General features: G+C 45.1%; 1 protein-coding gene across 16 annotated transcripts in view; it reads right to left on the bottom strand.

The window, feature by feature from the left end:
* The window catches only part of LOC6613451 (nesprin-1), a 95,853-nt gene that overhangs the window by 20,321 nt on the left and 48,985 nt on the right, over window positions 1-26,547 (bottom strand). For 7 of the 16 annotated variants that reach the window (XM_032723351.1, XM_032723334.1, XM_032723338.1 and 4 more), the window contains one exon: window positions 113-25,486. The exons of 2 other annotated variants lie outside the window; for them this stretch is intronic. In XM_032723351.1, coding sequence (XP_032579242.1) covers window positions 113-25,486 — 25,374 coding nt within the window. Of the gene's footprint in view, window positions 1-112; window positions 25,487-25,690; window positions 26,051-26,547 lie in introns of those variants that run through there. 7 more of the 16 variants (XM_032723414.1, XM_032723418.1, XM_032723389.1 and 4 more) reach the window with 6 other exon arrangements.

Genomic DNA, 26,547 nt, shown 5'->3' with positions numbered 1-26,547 from the left:
AACAGCAACACGAACGATTGCCATATAAAAGCCATGAACAAATACCGAAACCACACAGAAAAGCTGCAAATATTAGAATTATGAATAAACGAAGGCTCAATGTGATGTTCACCTTCTGGCGTTGTTCTGGCAGTTCGTTGCTGCTTGTGGTTGTTGTCGTTTTCGTTGTGTTGCTAATTGTCGATGGCGTTTCAACTGTGGTTGTTGTCGTTACGGTTGTGGTTGTTGTTGTGGTGCGTCGTACCACACCGGTATTTTCGGTGGGCAATGCCACCTCCTCTCCACCGCTGCTGCTAGTTGTTGTCGTTTCGGTGTGAGTTGCTGCCGAAGGTATTTCTGCTGCTGCTGCTTCTGCTACTGTTGCTGCTGCCGGTGTTGCACGTGCAACATCGGGCTCTACGGCAGCAACATCCGATGTTGCTGCTGGTGTCTCCGCTGCTGCTGTTGTTGTCGTTGTTAGCTTATCGACTACGGCCGTTGCAACCGGAAGTATAGCACTGGTTGCTGCCAGCGCTGCTGCATGTGTTGCTGTTGCTGCTGCGTTCGCCTTGGCGGACAGCGTGTGAGTTGTGGCGCTTGCCAATTGGATTAGTGCGTTTGCAACGTTTAGGGAACTAGTAGTTGTACTGGGACTGGTTTCAGGGGCTGAGACGGGGTCGTGGGCGGGAGCGGGACATGTGGTATTAGTTTCGGTTAGTACAGATTCAACACCCGATATAGTGGGTGCCAGTGGTACACTTTCTAGTTTAACCTGAGGCTGTTCGGCTTCTAGAGCCAGATAAGTACTGTCGTCACGCCAATGACCCACACCACCCGGTAGATCGGTGGACCTATACTCCGATGAACAGCTACGGTTCTGACCGTACTGGGCATCGTGCTCGGGCGTGGGGGTCACATTACCACTACTACCGCTACCAGGATCCTTGCCGTTCGGTTTATCATCGTCGTCGTTCGGCTTGCGAATTTCTGGCACAGTCGGCTTACCTCCCTCTTCGTCATCGTCGTCGTCGTCGTCATCATCGTCACTGTCATGTTCGTCCTTGTCTGGTATTCCAGTAACACCATCTGGCTTTTTAGAATCGCCGTCAGGTTGTTGCTCCTGGTTCTTGTCTTTGTCGAGTTCCGCTTCGCTACTGACGACATCAGCACGTTTCAGTCCGTCGAACAAATCGTTGGCCAAATGTGCATCGACACTAGCTGGCTGCCAATCGTCCAGATACAGATTCAGACGCAACTGATCGAGGTTGCCAAGTGATGGTGCCGTCAATGGCTGGGCGGTAGGAATGATTGGTAATGACGATGCATCTGGTTCAGTCTTTTCTACAACGCGATCGGTTATCGTGGTCGTCGTGGTTGTCACTACAGTTTCTGTAATGCCGTCAGTCTTTTGCTTATCGTCTTGAGTTTCCTGAGCTTTCGTCGTGTCTATGTTTGTCCTTGGCAACAATGCGAATGCATCGCTTGCCGTTTGCTTATAGTGATTGATAAGTTTGAGGAAATCATCCTGACTGAGGTTCCAGGGCAGTTCACTGGGTTCTGCTGGGGATTGAGGTGTTTCAATGACCAGGAGGGATTCATCAGCTATGGGTTCAATAGGCGATTCTACAATGGATTTCTCGACAAGAATTTCTACACTCTTAGTTTCCACCGGGACGGGTTCTTTTTCTACAATAGGATCAGATGACTTTTCAAGGGTGAGAAACTGGCTAATGTTGTCGACATCTATACGAGACTTGGGCAATATATAGGTTTGGTCAAGATAAAGATTAAGTGCAAGGATTTCGGAATTGATTTCAGGTATCGCTTCGGGTTCAATTATCACGTAATCTTCTACCAAAGGAACATCTTCTTTGGGTTCCTCTAAACACGGTTTTTTCGTTATATTTACCAGCTTCAGTTGCTGGTATTGTCCCTGCAAGAATTCGTATTGGGGATGCACTTTGAATGACTCGCGATGAAGATTCTCAATAAGGTTATCCGGCTTAGTTAGTTCAAAAGTTTCTGGTTCCAAATCCAGTTCATTTTTATGGCTGGTAACCACAGTGGACACATAAGATGTTGGTGGGGATTCATTCTCCACGATAGGTGTATCCTTATGTGTGGTCACCGTTGTGGTCACATATGTTGTTGTCGTTGTTGTTATGTTTTCGGAATTCTTCACAGGCTTTGGCTCCTGGAAGTCGGTTGTTTTGCTCACAACATGAGTAGACCAATCAGGAGTCTTTTCATTGTCCTTTTGTACATCTGGTGTTGGGAACACAGTTGCCTCGGTTTGGACAATTGCCGACCATGTTGTTGGCTGATCAGTGGGTGACTTTACCGCTACTTCGTCAATGGCTTCATCGTCTGGAATATTTACATTAATGGGTTGGCTTTCTTCTGGCTTGGTCTCGGTTGTTTCAACTGTGGCCGCAGGTTTTTGACCCGGCTTGAGAGTTGCTGACCAGTAGGATGTCTCACATATAAACGCATCGTCTGAAGGAGAGTCAGGAATTTCTTTGAAGGGCGCCAGGGGAGTATTCTCGGCTTGAGTATATTCAGAGTCAATAGATATATTAACTGTTTTGACTGGTTTTTGAACCTTATCAACAGCATCTACAATCTGAGTGATTTTTTTCGCTACATCCTTAAATGGTGCCAAGGGTGTTACTTCAGTTTGTGACTCTGGTACGGGTTCTTCTTCACTGTCGGAGAAGTTCATGGGCTCATCCAAGACATCCATCCAAGAGCTTGAAGAGGCATCAACCGGCAGACCGGCATATGCTGGTTTCTTTGGTTCGTCAACTTTGAGGAATGTCTGTTCGACCTTCTTTGGTTCTTCGCTAATGGTTTCGGTAGTTGTTGTCGTGGTGGTAACTGTTGTAATGGTCTTGGATTCGTCCACAACCGAATTGTCAACAATTGGCTTAACTTCTACTACTTTTTCGACGATAGTTTCTTCCTTTTGTGGCTCAGGAACTGGTTCCTCTTCGTCGTCAGAGAAGTTCATAGGTTCGTCCAAGACATCCATCCACGAGTTCGAAGAGTCATCGACGGGAAGACCGGCATATGCTGGTTTTTTGGGTTCTTCAGGTTTCTTCTCCGGTTCTACTACCTTCTTGGGTTCCTCGGGAATAGCAAGTTCGCTAATGGTTTCGGTAGTTGTTGTCGTGGTGGTAACTGTTGTAATGGTCTTGGATTCGTCCACAACCGAATTGTCAACAATTGGCTTAACTTCTACTACTTTTTCGACGATAGTTTCTTCCTTTTGTGGCTCAGGAACTGGTTCCTCTTCGTCGTCAGAGAAGTTCATAGGTTCGTCCAAGACATCCATCCACGAGTTCGAAGAGTCATCGACGGGAAGACCGGCATATGCTGGTTTTTTGGGTTCTTCAGGTTCCTTCTCCGGTTCTACTACCTTCTTGGGTTCCTCGGGAATAGCAAGTTCGCTAATGGTTTCGGTAGTTGTTGTCGTGTTGGTAACTGTTGTAATGGTCTTGGATTCGTCCACAACCGAATTGTCAACAATTGGCTTAACTTCTACTACTTTTTCGACGATAGTTTCTTCCTTTTGTGGCTCAGGAACTGGTTCCTTTTCGTCGTCAGAGAAGTTCATAGGTTCGTCCAAGACATCCATCCACGAGTTCGAAGAGTCATCGACGGGAAGACCGGCATATGCTGGTTTTTTGGGTTCTTCAGGTTTCTTCTCCGGTTCTACTACCTTCTTGGGTTCCTCGGGAATAGCAAGTTCGCTAATGGTTTCGGTAGTTGTTGTCGTGGTGGTAACTGTTGTAATGGTCTTGGATTCGTCCACAACCGAATTGTCAACAATTGGCTTAACTTCTACTACTTTTTCGACGATAGTTTCTTCCTTTTGTGGCTCAGGAACTGGTTCCTCTTCGTCGTCAGAGAAGTTCATAGGTTCGTCCAAGACATCCATCCACGAGTTCGAAGAGTCATCGACGGGAAGACCGGCATATGCTGGTTTTTTGGGTTCTTCAGGTTTCTTCTCCGGTTCTACTACCTTCTTGGGTTCCTCGGGAATAGCAAGTTCGCTAATGGTTTCGGTAGTTGTTGTCGTGTTGGTAACTGTTGTAATGGTCTTGGATTCGTCCACAACCGAATTGTCAACAATTGGCTTAACTTCTACTACTTTTTCGACGATAGTTTCTTCCTTTTGTGGCTCAGGAACTGGTTCCTCTTCGTCGTCAGAGAAGTTAATAGGTTCGTCCAGGACATCCATCCACGAGTTCGAAGAGTCATCGACGGGAAGACCGGCATATGCTGGTTTTTTGGGCTCTTCAGGTTTTTTCTCCGGTTCTACTACCTTCTTGGGTTCCTCGGGAAAAGAAACATCGCTAGTGGTTTTGGTAGTTGTTGTTGTGGTTACTGTTGTAATAGTCTTGGATTCGTCCACCGCCGTAGATTCAGAAATTGGCTCCGTCTTTAAAACCTTTTCAACAAGGAGTTCTTCCATATGTGACTCAGATACTGGTTCAACTTCAGACTCGACCACAAATTCAAAGGGAGCAAGTGGAGTTTTTATTTCCATTGACGTTAAAGTATTGTTGACGTCTTCAGCTACTTCAGATGCAGGTTCTGCAACTATTTCAGGTTTAGAAGCAATCACTTGATGAACTGATTTTTCTGCATTAATGAAATCAACCACATCGCTTGGCAACTTTCGTTTAGACTTTGGCTTTGGCTTTTTAGTCTTTGGCTCAGTAGTTTCAAAAGTGATTGGAATGTTTACTGTGTGCTCATTTGTTGATTTCCTTGCATCTTCAACGACAGTTGGTTTGGACTCAACTTGAAGGGGTCGAATATGTTGAACTGGTTCTGGCACATTGTGGGCGGCTATAGCAGCCCATGACATACCAGAGGTATAAGGAGAAGGAGCTGGTGGTGGAGACGGTTCTTCCACAAATAGTACAGTTTCCTTAGGTGGCTGGACATCCTCAGAAGCTTCCGTAGGCTGTTGAGCTGGTGCTTTAGGTACATTATTTTTCGGCTTCTTTGGTTTTTTGTTTAGAGGCTTTTCCTCAAAGTTCGATGCCTGTGACTGTTGCGAACGTGACCGTGACCGATTTCGTTTATTTGATGTAATTTCCAAGAATTCTTGGTCAGTCTGGGATTGCGGTTGAGTTTCAGTGACTACCTCGGTTATTTTAATTTTCGGTTTTACGCTAACTCGGGAATGTCTCTCTTGTATTGGTTTTTGTGTCTTTATTTCTACAGCATCTGTTTCTTCCTTATGCCAAGACTCCAGCGGCTCCACATCATCCTCATCTACAAGGTCTTTCCACGATAGCTGAGAGGGTTTCTCAAGTGCTTCATCTCCTTCAATTGCAGGAATGATAGGGTCCGGGAACTCCAGAAGATCTTCATGTGCCTGTATTTCGACAAAAGTGTGTTTTGGTTCACTCTTGATGGGTTCCCTTGCCACAATTTTCTGATATTTAATGTTTGTATTGTTGTTGTAACCAGACTTCTTAACAACTTCGGCATAGGTGTCTGATGATGACCATACTGATGGTTTTGTTGGTGCCGGCAACTGAATGTTGAATTCAGGAGTTAAAGACACAGCTACGCGTTCAGTTTCGGGAATCTCTTCGTTGACAACAGAACTTTCAATATTATGATCTCGTTTTTTGTCGTTTTTGGGCTTTTGTGTCTTTTCATCAACATGAGTGGGATGTGCACCTTCTTGATAACTGCTGTCATCGGGATTGATCCCATCGACGGTTTCTATAACACGATTTTCAGTAAACGTTGGCGTCAAATCGATGTTATGCGAAACGATTGACGACCAAGACAAAGTTTGTGGCTCAGGAACTGCGTTAGTTACTCCTTCTCGCATGTGATCTTTTCGGACAGGAACGGTTTCACCGGTTGGCTGTTGAATAGGCTGCACTATTTTCTTTTCCTTTTTAGGTTTCAGCTTTTTGACTGAATCATTCACAACCGTAGAGTGATTCTGCTCATGGTCGATAAAGTTTTGAATTTCGACCGATTTTGATTCCACATGCTGCGGAAGTGTTGGTGGAACCTCAACAGACTGAGCAACAATAGACGACCAGGAAAACGTATGCGATTCAGTTATTGGTGCTACATCCTTTTGAACAGTGGTAAATCCAATAATCGGTTCAACAACGGACACTGGAACATCAGACACCACAATTGACTCTTCAACACTTTGAACCTTGGATTTCTTTTCCTTCCTTGCCTTAAGTTTTTTCGGTTTTTCAATTAAAGGTTTCTGATCTTCAACTTCATCAGTGCTAGGAGCCTCTGCTACATCTTCAGTAGTTTGAGAGACAATAGACGACCATGATAGTGGTTGCGATGGGACCACCTCACTAACGGGAGTGGGTTCTGGTTGTGGCTCCGGCGTTACTTCTTCAATAACTGTGGTCACCTCAACCACTGGTTCCTCAACAAAAGTCACTTCAACAGTGGGTTCAACAACGGCCTCAGGAACTGCAGACTCTACGATAGGCTCTGAAGCTACCTTAGATTTCTTTTCCTTCTTTGCTTTTGGTTTGCTTGATTTTTTTTCTAAAGGTTTCTGCTCTTTAGGTTCTTCAGTCAAGCTGGTCTCTCTTACACTTGTCGTAACTTCCGTGGTTTGAGAAACGATAGTCGACCATGATAGTGGTTGCGATGGGGCCACCTCACTAACTGGAGTGGGTTCTGGTTGTGGCTCGGGCGTTACTTCTTCAACAACTGTGGTCACCTCAACAACTGGTTCCTCAACAAAAGTCATTTCAACAGTGGGTTCAATAATGGCTTCAGGAACTGCAGACTCAACAATGGACTCCGAAGCTGGTACTACCTTAGATTTCTTTTCCTTCTTTGCTTTTGGTTTGGTTGGTTTTTCTTCTAAAGGTTTCTGCTCTTTAGGTTCTTCAGTCAAGCTGGTCTCTGTTACACTTGTGGTTGCTTCCGTGGATTGAGAAACGATAGACGACCATGATAGTGGTTGCGATGGGGCCACCTCACTAACTGGAGTGGGTTCTGGTTGTGGCTCGGGCGTTACTTCTTCAACAACTTTGGTCACCTCAACAACTGGTTCCTCAACAAAAGTCACTTCAACAGCGGGTTCAACAACGGCCTCAGGAACTGCAGACTCTATGATGGGCTCTGAAGCTGGCACTGCCTTAGATTTCTTTTCCTTCTTTGCTTTTGGTTTGGTTGGTTTTTCTTCTAAAGGTTTCTGCTCTTTAGGTTCTTCAGTCAAGCTGGTCTCTGTTACACTTGTGGTAGCTTCCGTGGATTGAGAAACGATAGACGACCATGATAGTGGTTGCGATGGGGCCACCTCACTAACTGGAGTGGGTTCTGGTTGTGGCTCGGGCGTTACTTCTTCAACAACTGTGGTCACCTCAACCACTGGTTCCTCAACAAAAGTCACTTCAACAGTGGGTTCAATAACGGCTTCAGGAACTGCAGATTCAACAATTGGCTTTCGAGCTGCCACTATCTTCGATTTCTTTTCCTTCTTTGCTTTTGGTTTGGTTGGTTTTTCTTCTAAAGGTTTCTGCTCTTTAGGTTCTTCAGTCAAGCTGGTCTCTGTTACACTTGTGGTTGCTTCCGTGGATTGAGAAACGATAGACGACCATGATAGTGGTTGCGATGGGGCCACCTCACTAACTGGAGTGGGTTCTGGTTGTGGCTCGGGCGTTACTTCTTCAACAACTGTGGTCACCTCAACCACTGGTTCCTCAACAAAAGTCACTTCAACAGCGGGTTCAACAACGGCCTCAGGAACTGCAGACTCTACGATGGGCTCTTGATCCAAACCCACCTTAGATTTCTTTTCCTGCTTCGCTTTTTGTTTTTTCGGTTTTTCTTCGAAGGGTTTCTTATCCACAGGTTCTTCCGTGAAGCGAGTCTCTGTTACATTTGTCGTAACTTCCGTGGATTGAGAAACGATAGACGACCATGATAGTGGTTGCGATGGGGCGACCTCACTAACTGGAGTGGGTTCTGGTTGTGGCTCGGGCGTTACTTCTTCAACAACTGTGGTCACCTCAACCACTGGTTCCTCAACAAAAGTCACTTCAACAGTGGGTTCAATAACGGCTTCAGGAACTGCAGATTCAACAATTGGCTCTCGAGCTGCCACTATCTTCGATTTCTTTTCCTTCTTTGCTTTTGGTTTGGTTGGTTTTTCTTCTAAAGGTTTCTGCTCTTTAGGTTCTTCAGTCAAGCTGGTCTCTGTTACACTTGTGGTTGCTTCCGTGGATTGAGAAACGATAGACGACCATGATAGTGGTTGCGATGGGGCCACCTCACTAACTGGAGTGGGTTCTGGTTGTGGCTCGGGCGTTACTTCTTCAACAACTGTGGTCACCTCAACCACTGGTTCCTCAACAAAAGTCACTTCAACAGTGGGTTCAACAACGGCCTCAGGAACTGCAGACTCTACAATGGGCTCTGGATCCAAAACCACCTTGGATTTCTTTTCCTTCTTCGCTTTTTGTTTTTTCGGTTTTTCTTCTAAGGGTTTCTTATCCACAGGTTCTTCCGTGAAGCGAGTCTCTGTTACATTTGTCGTAACTTCAGTGGTTTGAGAAACGATAGACGACCATGATAGTGGTTGCGATGGGGCCACCTCACTAACTGGAGTGGGTTCTGGTTGTGGCTCGGGTGTTACTTCTTGAACAACTGTGGTCACCTCAACCACTGGTTTCTCAACAAAAGTCACTTCAACAGTGGGTTCAATAACGGCTTCAGGAACTGCAGATTCAACAATTGGCTCTCGAGCTGCCACTATCTTCGATTTCTTTTCCTTCTTTGCTTTTGGTTTGGTTGGTTTTTCTTCTAAAGGTTTCTGCTCTTTAGGTTCTTCAGTCAAGCTGGTCTCTGTTACACTTGTGGTAGCTTCCGTGGATTGAGAAACGATAGACGACCATGATAGTGGTTGCGATGGGGCCACCTCACTAAATGGAGTGGGTTCTGGTTGTGGCTCGGGTGTTACTTCTTGAACAACTGTGGTCACCTCAACCACTGGTTTCTCAACAAAAGTCACTTCAACAGTGGGTTCAACAACGGCCTCAGGAACTGCAGACTCTACAATGGGCTCTGGATCCAAAACCACCTTGGATTTCTTTTCCTTCTTCGCTTTTTGTTTTTTCGGTTTTTCTTCTAAGGGCTTCTTATTTTCAGGTTCTTCCGTGAAGCGAGTCTCTGTTACATTTGTCGTAACTTCCGTGGATTGAGAAACGATAGACGACCATGATAGTGGTTGCGATGGGGCGACCTCACTAACTGGAGTGGGTTCTGGTTGTGTCTCGGGCGTTACTTCTTCAACAACTGTGGTCACCTCAACAACTGGTTCCTCAACAAAAGTCACTTCAACAGTGGGTTCAACAACGGCCTCAGGAACTGCAGACTCTACAATGGGCTCTGGATCCAAAACCACCTTGGATTTCTTTTCCTTCTTCGCTTTTTGTTTTTTCGGTTTTTCTTCTAAGGGTTTCTTATCCACAGGTTCTTCCGTGAAGCGAGTCTCTGTTACATTTGTCGTAACTTCAGTGGTTTGAGAAACGATAGACGACCATGATAGTGGTTGCGATGGGGCGACCTCACTAACTGGAGTGGGTTCTGGTTGTGTCTCGGGCGTTACTTCTTCAACAACTGTGGTCACCTCAACAACTGGTTCCTCAACAAAAGTCACTTCAACAGTGGGTTCAACAACGGCCTCAGGAACTGCAGACTCTACAATGGGCTCTGGATCCAAAACCACCTTGGATTTCTTTTCCTTCTTCGCTTTTTGTTTTTTCGGTTTTTCTTCTAAGGGTTTCTTATCTTCAGGTTCTTCCGTGAAGCGAGTCTCTGTTACATTTGTCGTAACTTCCGTGGATTGAGAAACGATAGACGACCATGATAGTGGCTGCGATGGGGACACCTCACTTACTGGAGTGGGTTCTGGTTGTGGCTCGGGCGATACTTCTTCAACAACTGTGGTCACCTCAACAACTGGTTCCTCAACAAAAGTCACTTCAACAGTGGGTTCAACAACGGCCTCAGGAACTGCAGACTCTACAATGGGCTCTGGATCCAAAACCACCTTGGATTTCTTTTCCTTCTTCGCTTTTTGTTTTTTCGGTTTTTCTTCTAAGGGTTTCTTATCTTCAGGTTCTTCCGTGAAGCGAGTCTCTGTTACATTTGTCGTAACTTCCGTGGATTGAGAAACGATAGACGACCATGATAGTGGCTGCGATGGGGACACCTCACTTACTGGAGTGGGTTCTGGTTGTGGCTCGGGCGATACTTCTTCAACAACTGTGGTCACCTCAACAACTGGTTCGTCAACAAAAGTCACTTCAACAGTGGGTTCAACAACGGCCTCAGGAACTGTAGACTCTACAATGGGCTCTGGAGCTGACACTATCTTAGATTTCTTTTCATTCTTTGTTTTTTGTTTGGTCGGTTTGTCTTCTAAGGACTTCTTATCTTCAGGCTTAGCAGTGTTTCGAGTCTCTGTTACATTTGTGGTGACATCCATGTTCTGTGAGACGATAGATGACCAAGACATGGGTTGAATTGGTAAAGTTTCCACAACGGACAGAATTTGTGCATCTTGCTGTGTTTTAGGATCATCGCGCATGATAGTACTATCAACGTATGGTTCTAAACCCACTTCACCCACTGATTCCATCTTATTGTGTTTCTTTTCCTTCTTTGATTTTTGTTTCTTTGTCTTTTCAACCACTTCGGAGCTCCTTTCGTGTGAAATGAATTTGTTTATTTCTTGCGAGTTCTGGAATGTAGGTTCTACCACTTTAACATCAAGGTCGGCAGATTTTGTCAGTTTTGTAATAGGTTCCTGGACACCTTGTCGGAGAATTGAAGACCACAAAGTGCTATCGGAACTGAGTGTGTTTGTTTGAACGTTTTCATCAAAATCGTTATTGACCATTGTTGACCACGAAGTTTTTGTTTCATCTTTAGCTGATTCACTTTCGATTGGTATAATTTCTTCTTTAGGCGTCAAAATTTTAGCTTCCTTTTCCTTCTTAAACGGTTTTTCTTTCTTAGCCTTTGATTTAATCAAAGGTTCTGGAAGTTTAGCAGGCTGTTTTACTGTTTGCACTTTACCTAAATTGGATTCAGTTCGGACTTCTACATTATTCTTTTCTAAACTTATAAAGTCCACAGTGTGACGCAAGACATCAGCATATGACGAGTGCTGTTCCCATATATTAGAAGACAATGGCTTTGGTTTGACTTCTTTGTATTCTTTAGGTGATTTCACTGGTTCTAATACATTCTTGGGTTCCTCGGGAATAGGAAGTTCGCTAATGGTTTCGGTAGTTGTTGTCGTGGTCGTAACTGTTGTAATGGTCTTGGATTCGTCCACAACAGAAGCTTCAACAATGGGCTTATCCTCGACTACTTCTTTCACAAGAGTTTCTTCCTTCAGTGGCTCAGAAACTGGTTCCTCTTCATCGTCAAAGAAGTTCATGGGCTTGGATTCGTCCACAACAGAAGCTTCAACAATGGGCTTATCCTCGACTACTTCTTTCACAAGAGTTTCTTCCTTCAGTGGCTCAGAAACTGGTTCCTCTTCATCGTCAGAGAAGTTCATGGGTTCATCCAGGACATCCATCCACGAGCTAGAAGAGTCATCGACGGGAAGACCGGCATATGCTGGTTTTTTGGGTTCTTCAGGTTTCTTCTCCGGTTCTACTACCTTCTTGGGTTCCTCGGAAATAGGAACTTCAATAATGTTTTCGGTAGTTGTTGTCGTGGTCGAAACTGTTGTAATGGTCTTGGATTCGTCCACAACAGAAGCTTCAACAATGGGCTTATCATCGACTACTTCTTTCACAAGAGTTTCTTCCTTTTGTGGCTCAGAAACTGGTTCCTCTTCATCATCAGAGAAGTTCATGGGTTCATCCAGGACATCCATCCACGAGCTAGAAGAGTCATCGACGGGAAGACCGGCATATGCTGGTTTTTTGGTTTCTTCAGGTTTCTTCTCCGGTTCTACTACCTTTTTGGGTTCCTCGGAAGTAGGAACTTCAATAATGTTTTCGGTAGTTGTTGTCGTGGTCGTAACTGTTGTAATGGTCTTGGATTCGTCCACAACAGAAGTTTCAACAATGGGCTTATCCTCGACTACTTCTTTCACAAGAGTTTCTTCCTTCAGTGGCTCAGAAACTGGTTCCTCTTCATCGTCAGAGAAGTTCATGGGTTCATCCAAGACATCCATCCACGAGCTAGAAGAGTCATCGACGGGAAGACCGGCATATGCTGGTTTTTTGGGTTCTTCAGGTTTCTTCTCCGGTTCTACTACCTTCTTGGGTTCCTCGGAAATAGGAACTTCAATAATGTTTTCGGTAGTTGTTGTCGTGGTCGTAACTGTTGTAATGGTCTTGGATTCGTCCACAACAGAAGCTTCAACAATGGGCTTATCCTCGACTACTTCTTTCACAAGAGTTTCTTCCTTTTGTGGCTCAGAAACTGGTTCCTCTTCATCGTCAGAGAAGTTCATGGGTTCATCCAGGACATCCATCCACGAGCTAGAAGAGTCATCGACGGGAAGACCGGCATATGCTGGTTTTTTGGGTTCTTCAGGTTTCTTCTCCGTTTCTACTACCTTCTTGGGTTCCTCGGAAATAGGAAGTTCGCTAATGGTTTCGGTAGTTGTTGTCGTGGTCGTAACTGTTGTAATGGTCTTGGATTCGTCCACTACAGAAGCTTCAACAATGGGCTTATCCTCGACTACTTCTTTCACAAGAGTTTCTTCCTTCAGTGGCTCAGAAACTGGTTCCTCTTCATCGTCAGAGAAGTTCATGGGTTCATCCAGGACATCCATCCACGAGCTAGAAGAGTCATCGACGGGAAGACCGGCATATGCTGATTTTTTGGGTTCTTCAGGTTTCTTCTCCGTTTCTACTACCTTCTTGGGTTCCTCGGAAATAGGAAGTTCGCTAATGGTTTCGGTAGTTGTTGTCGTGGTCGTAACTGTTGTAATGGTCTTGGATTCGTCCACTACAGAAGCTTCAACAATGGGCTTATCCTCGACTACTTCTTTCACAAGAGTTTCTTCCTTCAGTGGCTCAGAAACTGGTTCCTCTTCATCGTCAGAGAAGTTCATGGGTTCATCCAGGACATCCATCCACGAGCTAGAAGAGTCATCGACGGGAAGACCGGCATATGCTGATTTTTTGGGTTCTTCAGGTTTCTTCTCCGTTTCTACTACCTTCTTGGGTTCCTCGGAAATAGGAAGTTCGCTAATGGTTTCGGTAGTTGTTGTCGTGGTCGTAACTGTTGTAATGGCCTTGGATTCGTCCACAACAGAAACTTCAACAATGGGCTTATCCTCGACTACTTCTTTTACAAGAGTTTCTTCCTTCAGTGGCTCAGAAACTGTTGTGGTGTTTACTGTCGTAATCGTTTTGGATTCGTTATTTGGTTTTTCTTCGCTGGTTTCCTGTATGGTTTCAATAATCTTGTTGATGTTGGCTTCGTCTCCATTCTCATGAGGAAGAGGAATTTCTATTTCGTCTTCTATAAGTTCTTTCCACGATTTTCGTTCAACGACCACGTCGTCTGCCCCATCGTCAATCATTTCAGACCATGACATTAGGGGCGTACTTTCTGCGTCCTTTTGAACGGGTTCTTGCAAAGGTTCCTCCAGTTTTGGAGCAATTTTTGGTTGGGTATTGCCACTCGACTTTTTCACTGACTTTTTAGGAACTGGTTTCATACTTTCAGCTTCAATAAAATCAGTGACTTGATGACTAACCACAGATGACCAGGAATGACCAGCTTCGTTCTTTTGTTGACTTAGATCTGTAGATATAGCATGATCTTTTGGATGTTTCTTAATTCGATCGGATCTTATTTGCTCTTTTATCCTTTCTCCTTGTTTCGGCTTTGTTTCTTGTTTAGCCTTTGGTTTCAAGTCAGCCATATGATCAATTTGACTGGCGATTTTAGCCCAAGTAATTGTATTTTCATCTGTAGGCTCTACTGCCTCAACCACATCACTATCCTCTGAAGTCGAAGGAACAATTATGGGCTCAGGAGTTTCCTTTTTGTCATTACGCTTGGTGGTGTTTTCAGACTGAGGTTTTGGTTTAGGTTTTGAAATTTTACGTTCTTTCCGTGGATGCACCTCCTTAGGCTCCTCTTGTATGATTTCAACTGGCTTTTTACGAGAAGCAATATCATCGACCCATTCGCCAGGCTTCTTTACCAGGGACGCCCAAGAGAAGGAGTTTTCTGTGTTTTTGATAGATTTAGTTTCTTTCTCTTCTACCTTACACTCCACAACTATTTCCTCAGACGGTTCACTGCTTACTTCATCTTCGGGCACTGCAACGGGAGTTGGTTTTTTGGTTGCCTTCTGTTTCTTAGGCTTTTGTGGCTTTTTATTGTCATTTTTGGTTGGTTCTTTTACATCAGGCAATGGGGTGACAGCGGTTTTAATGTGAGTAACAGTGTTGTCAATCCATTCGCCTGGTCTCTTTACAAGTGAGGCCCAGGAGAAGGCGTTGCTACTATCTTGCTTCTGAACAACTTCAGGCTCCGGTTTTGCCGCTACTGGTGCAGTTATTGCCTCTACTGGTGCTGTCATTGCCTCTACTGGTTCGGGCATAGTCTCGGGCACAGCCTTGGGCACAGCCTCGGGTACAGTATCGGGCTGCTCGTCCTCAGATGTTGTCGAGACGGGCTCTACAACTGGCTTCTTAGACTTCTTTGTCTTCTTCGCCTTTGGGGTCTTCTTGGGCTCCTCCTTTTCTTTCTGGCGATGAGTTTCTTTAGTTGTGACAGCCGTATGGGAAGTCTGCTTTTTAATAACGGTTGCATCTGACCATTCGCCGGGTCTTCGCACAAGTGCTGACCATGTCAACTCGGATGTGCTGGAAACATCCCTTTCATCAGAAGACGGCTCTTTGGAACTTTCAGTCGTTGGTTTGGATAATTCACTTTCTGTCGTAGGCTTAGACTGCTCACAATCGCTGTTCGGCTTAGATTTTTCGCTTTCGGTGCTTGCTGAGGACAGTTCAATAACCTTTTCTGCCTGACGCTTCTCTGGCTTCGATTTCTTCTTTCGCTCTTGGGCTTTAGTATTGACTATGGCTGTTTTGTGCGGGTCTTCCTTTTGTAACTCAGTTGATGGGACGTCACCTGTAACTCCAGAGTTGAGTAGCACGTCAGCATACGATTTACCATCCCGGTTCTTGTTCCAAACATTCTCCACTTCTTCGACAATTTGCACTGGTTCTACAATACTTATTTCTTGAGCAGGTTGGACATCAATAATTTTTTCTTGGACTTCCACCTTCTTGTTCTGTCGCTTTGAAGGCTTTGCCTTCTTAGGCTTTTGGTGTGGCCCAATTGTTTGTTCTGACCTATTCCTGGGAATGAATTCGTTGTAAATCCTTTCATTCGCAAGGAATGTATGCGTTTGGTCGGAGAAGGTATGTCTCAAATAAGATGGAGTAAACTCAGGTGCGTCCGCCGATAAGGTTGAGGTAAAACCAATGTTTCCAGTATTAGAAATGGTGTCCTCCAAAACGCTGGACCACGTATCAATGGGCCCCTCTAGAGGCTTCTCCAATTGACTGACTCCATCTACCACATTACTTATTATTTGCGGTTCAGCTGGCGCGGAAAGGGAATTCTTCTCTTCCAAAATATTAGTGGTTTCGGAAGTTGTTGATGTGGTGGTGACTGTTGTAATGGTCTTGGATTCAGAAACTTCAACATTTGGGTTATCCTCAACTACTTCTTCCACAGGAGTTTCTTCCTTAAGTTGCTCAGGAACTGGTTCCTCTTCGTCGTCAGAGAAGTTCATGGGCTCATCCAAGACATCCATCCACGAGCTAGAAGAGTCATCGACGGGAAGACCGGCATATGCTGGTTTTTTGGGTTCTTCAGGTTTCTTCTCCGGTTCTACTACCTTCTTGGGTTCCTCGGAAGTAGGAACTTCAATAATGTTTTCGGTAGTTGTTGTCGTGGTCGTAACTGTTGTAATGGTCTTGGATTCGTCCACAACAGAAGCTTCAACAATGGGCTTATCCTCGACTACTTCTTTCACAAGAGTTTCTTCCTTCAGTGGCTCAGAAACTGGTTCCTCTTCATCGTCAGAGAAGTTCATGGGTTCATCCAGGACATCCATCCACGAGCTAGAAGAGTCATCGACGGGAAGACCGGCATATGCTGGTTTTTTGGGTTCTTCAGGTTTCTTCTCCGGTTCTACTACCTTCTTGGGTTCCTCGGAAATAGGAACTTCAATAATGTTTTCGGTAGTTACTGTTGTGGTGGTAACTGTTGTAATGGTCTTGGATTCGTCCACATCCGAATTGTTAACAATTGGCTTCACTTCTACTACTTTTTCGACGATAGTTTCTTCCTTTTGTGGCTCAGAAACTGGTTCCTCTTCGTCGTCAGAGAAGTTCATGGGCTCATCCAAGACATCCATCCACGAGCTAGAAGAGTCATCGACGGGAAGACCGGCATATGCTGGTTTTTTGGGTTCTTCAGGTTTCTTCTCCGGTTCTACTACCTTCTTGGGTTCCTCGGAAGTAGGAACTTCAATAATGTTTTCGGTAGTTGTTGTCGTGGTCGTAACTGTTGTAATGGTCTTGGATTCGTCCACAACAGAAGCTTCAACAATGGGCTTATCCTCGACTACTTCTTTCACAAGAGTTTCTTCCTTTTGTGGCTCAGAAACTGGTTCCTCTTCATCGTCAGAGAAGTTCATGGGTTCATCCAGGACATCCATCCACGAGCTAGAAGAGTCATCGACGGGAAGACCGGCATATGCTGGTTTTTTGGGTTCTTCAGGTTTCTTCTCCGGTTCTACTACCTTCTTGGGTTCCTCGGAAGTAGGAACTTCAATAATGTTTTCGGTAGTTGTTGTCGTGGTCGTAACTGTTGTAATGGTCTTGGATTCGTCCACAACAGAAGCTTCAACAATGGGCTTATCCTCGACTACTTCTTTCACAAGAGTTTCTTCCTTCAGTGGCTCAGAAACTGGTTCCTCTTCATCGTCAGAGAAGTTCATGGGTTCATCCAGGACATCCATCCACGAGCTAGAAGAGTCATCGACGGGAAGACCGGCATATGCTGGTTTTTTGGGTTCTTCAGGTTTCTTCTCCGGTTCTACTACCTTCTTGGGTTCCTCGGAAATAGGAACTTCAATAATGTTTTCGGTAGTTACTGTTGTGGTGGTAACTGTTGTAATGGTCTTGGATTCGTCCACATCCGAATTGTTAACAATTGGCTTCACTTCTACTACTTTTTCGACGATAGTTTCTTCCTTTTGTGGCTCAGAAACTGGTTCCTCTTCGTCGTCAGAGAAGTTCATGGGCTCATCCAAGACATCCATCCACGAGCTAGAAGAGTCATCGACGGGAAGACCGGCATATGCTGGTTTTTTGGGTTCTTCAGGTTTCTTCTCCGGTTCTACTACCTTCTTGGGTTCCTCGGAAGTAGGAACTTCAATAATGTTTTCGGTAGTTGTTGTCGTGGTCGTAACTGTTGTAATGGTCTTGGATTCGTCCACAACAGAAGCTTCAACAATGGGCTTATCCTCGACTACTTCTTTCACAAGAGTTTCTTCCTTTTGTGGCTCAGAAACTGGTTCCTCTTCATCGTCAGAGAAGTTCATGGGTTCATCCAGGACATCCATCCACGAGCTAGAAGAGTCATCGACGGGAAGACCGGCATATGCTGGTTTTTTGGGTTCTTCAGGTTTCTTCTCCGGTTCTACTACCTTCTTGGGTTCCTCGGAAGTAGGAACTTCAATAATGTTTTCGGTAGTTGTTGTCGTGGTCGTAACTGTTGTAATGGTCTTGGATTCGTCCACAACAGAAGTTTCAACAATGGGCTTATCCTCGACTACTTCTTTCGCAAGAGTTTCTTCCTTCAGTGGCTCAGGAACTGGTTCCTGTCCAACAATTGGCTTGTCCTCGACTACTTCTTCGACAGCAGTTACTTCATTTAGTGTCTCAGGAATAGAAGTATTGCTCACAGACTCGGTCGTTATTGTTGTTGTGGTCTCAGTTATAAAGCTTTCGTCTTCAAGTGGAGCTTTAATTATTGGCTTGACGAATTCTTCTGTTACAGATTCCTCATTTTGTGGCTCAGGAACTGGTTCAGGTTTCTGGGGATCCTCAGGAATATAAGTTTCGCTGGAGTATTTCTCATTTTCTGTTTTAGTGGCAGATGTAATGGTTTCCGATTTGTCTTGAACTGGAGCTTCCTGAAGCTCGTAAGCTTGTAGAGTTCTCTGTCTGCTTTCCGTCTTACTAAGGGACAGTATGTCAAATTTGGGAATCTCAAAGTGGTATATAGCTGGAATATTATCTTTTTGTTGGTCTACATTGGAAACCTGTGTTGTTGTTGAACCCACGTCGGAGATGGTAGATTCTATTTTTGTTTCGGTGTCAATGTCGAAGCTTACCGACTTTGGTGGCGATACAGGATCAGGTTCGGTAGGACTTAACTTCTCAATTGCTTTAGCTTTAGAATTTATAATGTGATAATTACCCTCAGCAATAGTAAATTTGGATATGTCAAATTTGGGAATTTCAAATATTTTGTTTAAAGGTGAAAGTTTCTCAATATTAGTGATTATACTTAAAGTGCTTACCGTGTTAGCCACAAATGCTTCAGCCATTAATGCGCTTGGTTTATCAGGAACAATTTCATTAGCGATATTAGTAGGAGCAGGACTTGATTGAGTTTCACATGGATTTTCTACTTGCACTTCTTCTTGGGTAGAAACAGGGACAACTTCTACTATAGACTCGTGGTAAAGAATTTCTGAATTGATTTGCTCGATTAACTTAGAGGTTGAGATTAGGGACGAGTCTTCGGAAATGTTGAGCAGTTTCTCTGAGTCTGGAACAGGGATCGGCTTAGTATCTACTTTTACAGTCGGGGCAATAGGGTCCTGCTTAACTAAGGGTTCAGCGACATCAGTTAGTTCTTCAACTACAGGGACAACATTAGGAGCATCATTACCTTTGCTTTCTTCTAGAATAACCTGAACCGTTTCTTGCTTAATAAATTCTTCTGGAATGGCGGGGCGCTTCTTCTTATCTTTCTTAGACAATTTCTTCTGAATATCCTCGAAAAGCTTCTGTTCTTCAGGGCTTAGTTCTGCAGGATTACTTTCGGGTAAAACTGTTGGGGTCGCTTCTGGGATCTTGACTAGTTCGTCTAAATTGGTAGAATGATCATCAATGGGAGCTGGCTTCAATTCTATTGCTTCTGGAACTTCAGATTTGGACAATTCAACTACTTCAATCACGGAATTTTCACTACTTTCGGCTGTTCTTTGCAGGGATTCCACATTTTCAGTCACAGTCTCGGTCACCCGAAGACTAACCTCCGGAAAATCAAGATGCATTTTCACAATAGGTGTCTTCAGCTTCTCTTCATGGGTAATAAGGGAAATTTTTTGAACTGTGCCCGGTGGATATGCACCGTCAATGCCTTCTCCCACGAAAAGAACATTTGTGCCATCTTCGGTTTCGAAGCTTCGTCGTTGCGTAGTCGTAAGTATCGTGTTCTTGGTAGTCGTCGTAGTAGTGGTAATGCTATCCGTCTCGTTAATGTCCCCATTAGTGTTGCTTGTAGCGAACTGCTGTTCAGAAAACTTCGGCAAGTTCTCTATGCTGGTTTCGATGCCAATAACCTTGACCCCGGTTGGACTGTCTTTCAATCCTAACTGAATATTTGCACCCAAATTATCTAGCTTAAGTTCGGAACTAGGCGTCACAGCAGGGGAGGATGACCTCGACGATATAAGTGGACTAATTGGTCGTTGGTCGGGCATTTCGATGCTAGAAGTCACGATTACATCACTTGGTGTCTCGCTTTCCGTAAGGTGAATACGTCCGTCATTGGAAACCCTCTTTGTAATGCGCATCGTGCGAATCGTCGTAGTTTTGATAATTGCACCATCGATTTGGCTGGATGTGGTTGAAGTATCGCTCGGAACTTCCGAAAAAGCTGGCGAAGGTTCGCGCACTGTCACTGGGTCACTGGCAGTGCTGGTCTTCTCCGTGGTTGTTTCTCCATCTTCATTCAGCTTCTTCACGATCTTCGTAGTACGCACAGTTGTTGTCTTAGTCACACCACCACTAGCCTCCTCAACAGGCTCTTCTGGATCCGTTTTTTCAGTCTCCGGCTCAGGAGCATCGATGATCACATTGACGCTCTGTTCCGTGTTTTGTGTTACCTTTTTAACAATTTTCGTTGTTCGAACAATTGTGGTCTTGACAACATCCCCAACACCTGAAGATTCTGGCTCAGAGGGCGTACTTTCTTCAATTGGATAACTGTTCTCAAGCTCCTCGATAACTGGAACCTCCGGGACGGTTTTCACAGGCGCTGTATATTTATCAGTCGCATTCTGTTCGGCGCTAATGAAGTCCAATATTTTTGACTTTTCTTGACTAGCCTGGGAACGTTTAGTAGATGTTGCCGTGACTAGAAGCTTGTCCTCGACGCCAATGGGGACCTCCGGAACTTCTGGCAGTTCGACGGTTTCAATTACACCCAAAACGGTTGTACTATCTGGCTCAACAGGACCAACAGGAACATCCGGTAGATTAAGGATTTCTCGTTCATTTTCGGTGACAGTCTTGGCCACAGCCTTTGTAGTCCGCGTCGTTGTGGTCTTGGTTATACCCTCGCTATTCGACTCGGTTGTAACCGATTCAGCTACTACAGGTGCATCTTGAATGACTGTTTCCACAATTGGTAAAGATACTTCGGGTTCACTGCTTGTCTCGCTGACATTTTCTGTCTCATTGGAAATCTTCTTGACAATTTTGGTGGTACGCACAATAGTGGTTTTTATTACGCCACCTTCCTCTGACTCAGTATCAATTGGAGGCGAGACAGCGGATGTCACTTCCAATGCTGGTTCCTCTTTGACTTCTTCTACCTTGGGAGTTATGATGGTTTTGGTAGTTGTGGTTTTAGTGGTTTTAACCACGCCCTCATCGCTAATTTCGCGGCTATTCGACTCTGATTTTTCAATCTTGGCAGGTTCTATTGCTTCTTCCGCCAAATCGTAAGACCCCAAAGACGAGGGTGCATCTGAATAGGTGGAAGAGGTCATCTCCTGACTTTCCTGCTGATTGTTTGAGATTTTCTTTACGATTTTGGTTGTACGAATAACTGTAGTCTTAATGAGGCCGCTATCATCGCTGACAGTAGTTTGCTCCGACGAAAGGGTTTGATTATTATCCGTTGTAATTGCACTTGTTGTGTTCAGGGGCTCTGTGATTTCTTGTTGGGGTTCTGCGATTTCTTGTTGCGGCTTGACAATTTCAACAACCTTCGTTTCGATTACAGTTTCTGGTTTGGTCTCCTTTTGCTTCTTCTTGTCCTTTCTCGAAGGCTTCTGTGGCTTACTTTGCTCCTGCTCAACAACAACTTCGCTGGAAACTTCTGGTTCAGCGGGACTTTCTACCATAGCAGGCTTTTCCAAGATCAATTCTTGCAATTCAGGTTGCCTTATTTCCTCAGCTTGTTTAATAACTTCCTCAACCACATTATGGGCGGCATCCTTAATGACATCCAACGAAGTCACCACTGTAGTTGGCAGTAGTGTAATGTCGCGCTCCACCTCGGGTTCATCCTCAAAGACCTCCTCAACTATTTCCTCTCCGTCTTCGGTGATGCGCTTCAGGATGCGCTTTGTCTTGGTAATAACGGTCTTAGTTATCGATCCCTGCTGCACGATGGTATCCTGGGCTGTAGCGAATCCTGTCACATCGATGGGCACCTCTTTGGTGGTGGTTTCGATTGTTGGTAGATTGTACTGCTCAACGCAGATGTTCTCTTCCGGCAAATCATCAATGACGTCTTCCTCAACAATCTCCTCCTTACCATCTACAATACGCTTCACTATGCGCTTGGTAATATGCTTGGTTATTGTTCGCGTTGTGATAGTTGTAGTTCCACTTTCCGTTGAGATGGTATTAGTCGATGTGGTAACCGTGGGCTCGCCTTCGATAATGGTCTCAGTTATATTGGTGGGTGCAACTTCTATTGAAGATGCCAAATCCTCGGTTACAGTGTTGGTTGTTGTAGGTGCTAAATCTGAAAAACCATTTTCATATTGAATTGTCACCTTTTCTTCTTCTAATTTTGATACAGGAATTGTTTCGGATAAGGTTTCAACTCTTTCAACGGTTTCCTGAACAGAAACTAACGGCTCCGATGTCAAAGAAACTTCAATATCTTCCTTACGTTCCTTCTTAGCCCGTTTTTTGTCCTTCTTCGTGGGCACTGCAGGAGCAGCCTCTAGCTGAACAGCCGATTCCACATTTTCCGTGACAATCACAGAGGTCTCAACAACTTTTTTGGACTGTTTCTTTTCCTTTTTCGAAGAAGTAGGAGAAGCTTGCTGTTCCTTTACTTGAGAAACATCGGTTGTTTCAATCACAGTTGGCGTTACTACCTCCTTTTCGATAACAGTCTCAGTTGGCTTCTTAATCACTTCTTGCTCAACAACTGTCTTGTTCTTTTTCTTGTCCTTCTTCGAAGGAGCTGCCGGGGTTGGAGGCTTTGCTAATTCTACGTCCTCAGTAACGACTGGTTGGAGAACCTTCTTTTCAACTACCGTCTCGACCAGAGTTTTCGTTTGCTTTACTTGTGTCTTTGGAACATCAGCTGGCTTAGCAGTCTCCTTTTCAATCGATGGTTCAGTCCTAATGGTGGTTTCAACATCCTTAACAACTGTCTTGACTTGTTTCTTCTCTTTTCTGGTTGGAGCGACTGGTGCCACTTCAACAACCGGTACATCTGACTGAGGAGTTTCCTTTTCCTTAACCGGCTTTTGTTTCTTTTCTCTCTTCGAGGGAATTGGAACTGGTTCTACTGGCTCAACGGATGGTTCAACGGTTTTCTTTATCACAGATTTTTCGACAACAGTTTCCTTTTTCTCTACAGAGGGAAGAACCGATTGCGTATCTTTCTTACATGGCACTGAAATAGCGACGGCTGATTCAACCACATTATCAGTAGTCTTCTTACCCTTCTTCGATTTTCTGGGCTTTGGCTCAGGCTTTGAAGTCTCTTCAACTACAGGATTGGGAGCTGGGGCATCCACAACAACTTTGGTTTCCACCGAGGCAACACCATTTGTATCTGGGGACTGGGGTTTCCTAACCGTCCTACCGTCTTTCCTGGTACTCTGTTTAATCGGTAGTGGTTCCGGTTGAGCTTCGTGCCTCACTCTCTTACTTCGCGAGTTTCGTGAGTCCACATTGTCATTCTTGTGTTCCCATGTCGACGATTTCTCGACATGTCGGCCTGGTTGGGTAGTCTTACTGGTAAAAGCAGTGGTACTGATAGGACCAGCCTGTTCTGTCTTGCGTTGCAAAGGCGGCGAGGACGTGAGGCGCACTGGGGTCGGTTGCTGACTGGATGGCTGGAAAACTGGATGTTGTTTGTGGTGGAGACCGAAGAGGACTTCGGCGTAAGTGCTGCCTGTGCTAATGTCCTGGGGCCGGACCTGTTGGTTGCTTCGCCTCTGAGGCTGCGGGTGCACCACAATATTTGTGGGCTCTTCCGTGGGGATTTGTGGGATATCTGGTATCGCGATGACTTCCTGAGTCTGCTGCATTATCACAGTTGGCTGTGTCTGTTCGGAGACAGTTGAAGTCTCTGTTACATAGGTGGTTGTCGTAATAGTTTGTTGAGTACGGACTTGCGACTGTGTCTCGACTTGGGTCTGTGGAGCTTGTGGTTCATCCAATGGTATGGTTTCAATAGCATCAACGTCAAACTGACCAAATGTGATATCAGGTCGCGGTTCGTCCAGCTCAAGTTCCTGCGGCTCCACGGGTCGCAGCATTTGAACATGCTCTTCAATATAGTATGGCTCGCTCTGGGCCACAGTAGCAAGAGGTTCGATTTGCTGGGTGCTGGTGGTCAGGGGCTCTGCACTCTGTTGAACGATCGATGCCAGTGTGGTAACAACGCGATCCAGCACGCTGTTGCCGGTCGTCGAGGGAAGAGTGCTCTCCACGCGATATGGATCAAGCAGATATGTCTGCTCCACTGTTTCCTGCTGGTATTCAATCATAGGCTCGACTTGCTGCTCCTGCTGCTGCTGTGAATATTCCTGCGAGTACTCCGTCGCTTGCGGTGCGTAGTAGATTTGACTTTGTTCTGCCGGATAAACCGTGGAATAGGCCTCCGTCTGAGCCACCGGCTGATAGTAACCTTGTAAAAGCTGATATTGCGTAGTGGCTGGTGGCACAGCCACCTGTTGATACTGTATGGGATACTGCTGCATCTGCATTATCTGCTCGTAGTAGTTCTGTGGAGCCTGCTGCTGCTGTGGATCCGTCGCCGAACCCGTGACATAACCCCACTGACCGCTATCGGCCACGTTTTCGTACATTGTCTGATACAACTGCGGATCGGGCTGCAAGTAGGTGGCTGCAATCTCTTCGGCAGTCATTGGGACTTCGTAATTAAGTGGGGGCTTCTGTTCCTGTTGCTGCGGAGTAGAGTAGTCAAGTAATGTGCTCGTTTCGGTGATATACTGTTCCATTTGTGGTGGCTGTTGCTGTGTTTCCTTGATGGGCTCTGGATCTGATTGGGGTATGTAAGTAATGCCTACAACTTCTGCGCTAGCGTCCACAACATCCTGAATGGTCAGATCGGAACGTCCCTGAACTGCCTGGGCGGCCTGCTGTTCGGCCCTGATTCGCTCCAGCTCCAGTCCCCGAAGAACCTCAGCGTAGGAAGTCGATCCTGGTACCCACATGGGGCTGCGAGATCTAGTTCGGTCATCAGCTGGCAAGAAGAGTTGCTCCTGTTCTTGTGCTTGCTGGGGCTCCAATTGAATTTCGATCGAGGGTTGTTGAGATAATTCCACTGGTTTTTGCTGTTGAGGTCGGCGTCTGGGAGATCGTCCACGGCGTTCTGGCCGCGGTGCCTGAAGCTTCTTACCCGTTTTCGCGTGGTGATGCTGGTGTCTTTCGATGAACTGGGTGTTGGGATTGGTTGTCGTTGTCGTAGCTGTGTTAGGAACCGTGTTTGAGGTATTCTCGCTGGGTGGTGTGACCTGTTGGGTGCGCTTATAGTTTGCTGTGGGTATGGTGCTGCCACCGCCATTGAGCTCTTGTCTCTCCTGGCTTTGATCGTCATCCCCGTGCGTACTTCTCGAAGTCGTAGTCGTAGTTGTGGTAGTCTTAATGGTTGTAATAGTGGTCCGATTCTGAGTATCGTTCGATTGTTGCTGCCGTGTTGTCGTTGTGGTTGTCGTCGTGGAGGGGTCTCGTTCTGGTCGGGAATTGGTTACCGATTCATTACCGCTGCTTACCGGACTCGCATGTCCCGACAGCACTTCAGCATAGGTTAGACCTACTGCCGCCGTTGGCTTCATAAGCAACGAGACAGTCGATGAAGTGGTCACCACTGAATGGGGATCCAGCGCATAGGACTTTCGAGCGGTCGCATCGTAGACTTGCTGCATGCCATCGATTGATTCCCGCATTGCCTAATTGTTCATCATCACGGTTCACGTATCAGAGTGAGAGAAAGTGGGAGAGATGGGGGGAAGATTTGCCAAAAACGTTAGCTTTGATATGATTGCAGGGGTTTGAAAAATGGGGACTCAAGGCTAAGCTACCTAAGAGAAAAAAGTTACAATCCTAACTCCCTCATAAATTATACTCGAATGGGGGCTTGCGTTTTAAAAATATAATTCGGTAATTTAATTTATTCTTTAAAATAGTATATATGTCTGTATATATATAGATAATAGTAAATTCTTAAACACGGGTCATGTTTCATTGATTAGAGTAGTGACGGCAGTTGACAGTTGTGCCGTAGCCACCGTTCCTGGGAGAAGGAGATCGGTGGCAGGGGCAAACGGAAGACGCCGGGGTGGCTGCTTTGGCTTTGATCTAGTCCTAGATTGGCTTTATCTTATGGTTAAGGTTGTGGCATCCTAAATCTCTAGCTTGGCATCGTCCGGCGTGCCGCGATGTATTAACAACTTGATGCGCTCATTACGTGCAGTTATTTTCGAATGCAGATTTTTGACACGTTCCCGGCATGCCTATTGTTCATATATAGGGTATAGATGGTGCATGTTTTTGAAAGAGTTCGAATGGTTGGCGTGAGAGCAGAAATATATATTTATATATATATATTGAGATTCGTTTATGATATTTCATAGACAGCGAGCACATCATACGCCATGTGGGATAGATACAGGAAAAGCGACCATTCACCATGTTCGATATTTCGATTTATAGAAGAAGTAAGCAGTACCCATGTGTGTTTATATATATGTGTGTGTGTGATAAGGCGTTGTTATTCGATGGGGTTAAAGGTTAAATCGGAATGGGGCAGATTTGAATTAGTCACCGTTTTGTAAGTAGCGTAACAAGCAAGCGAGCAAAGCCCAAGATAAGTTGTAATTGGTTTAATATACGATTAGTAAGAACAATGTTTATGAAGTGTGTTTAATAATTTGCATGTTTGTTTTTCGATTGTTTTCAGCGCAACGACACCAGGTTTTTTGTTTATATTCAACAAAAGTTACGTAGAGAG

This window comes from Drosophila sechellia, chromosome 2L, assembly GCF_004382195.2.
Source record: "Drosophila sechellia strain sech25 chromosome 2L, ASM438219v1, whole genome shotgun sequence".
Lineage (NCBI taxonomy): Eukaryota > Metazoa > Arthropoda > Insecta > Diptera > Drosophilidae > Drosophila > Drosophila sechellia.
The sequence above is the reverse complement of the archived record's forward strand: the minus strand, read 5'-3'. Positions and strand labels throughout refer to the sequence as shown.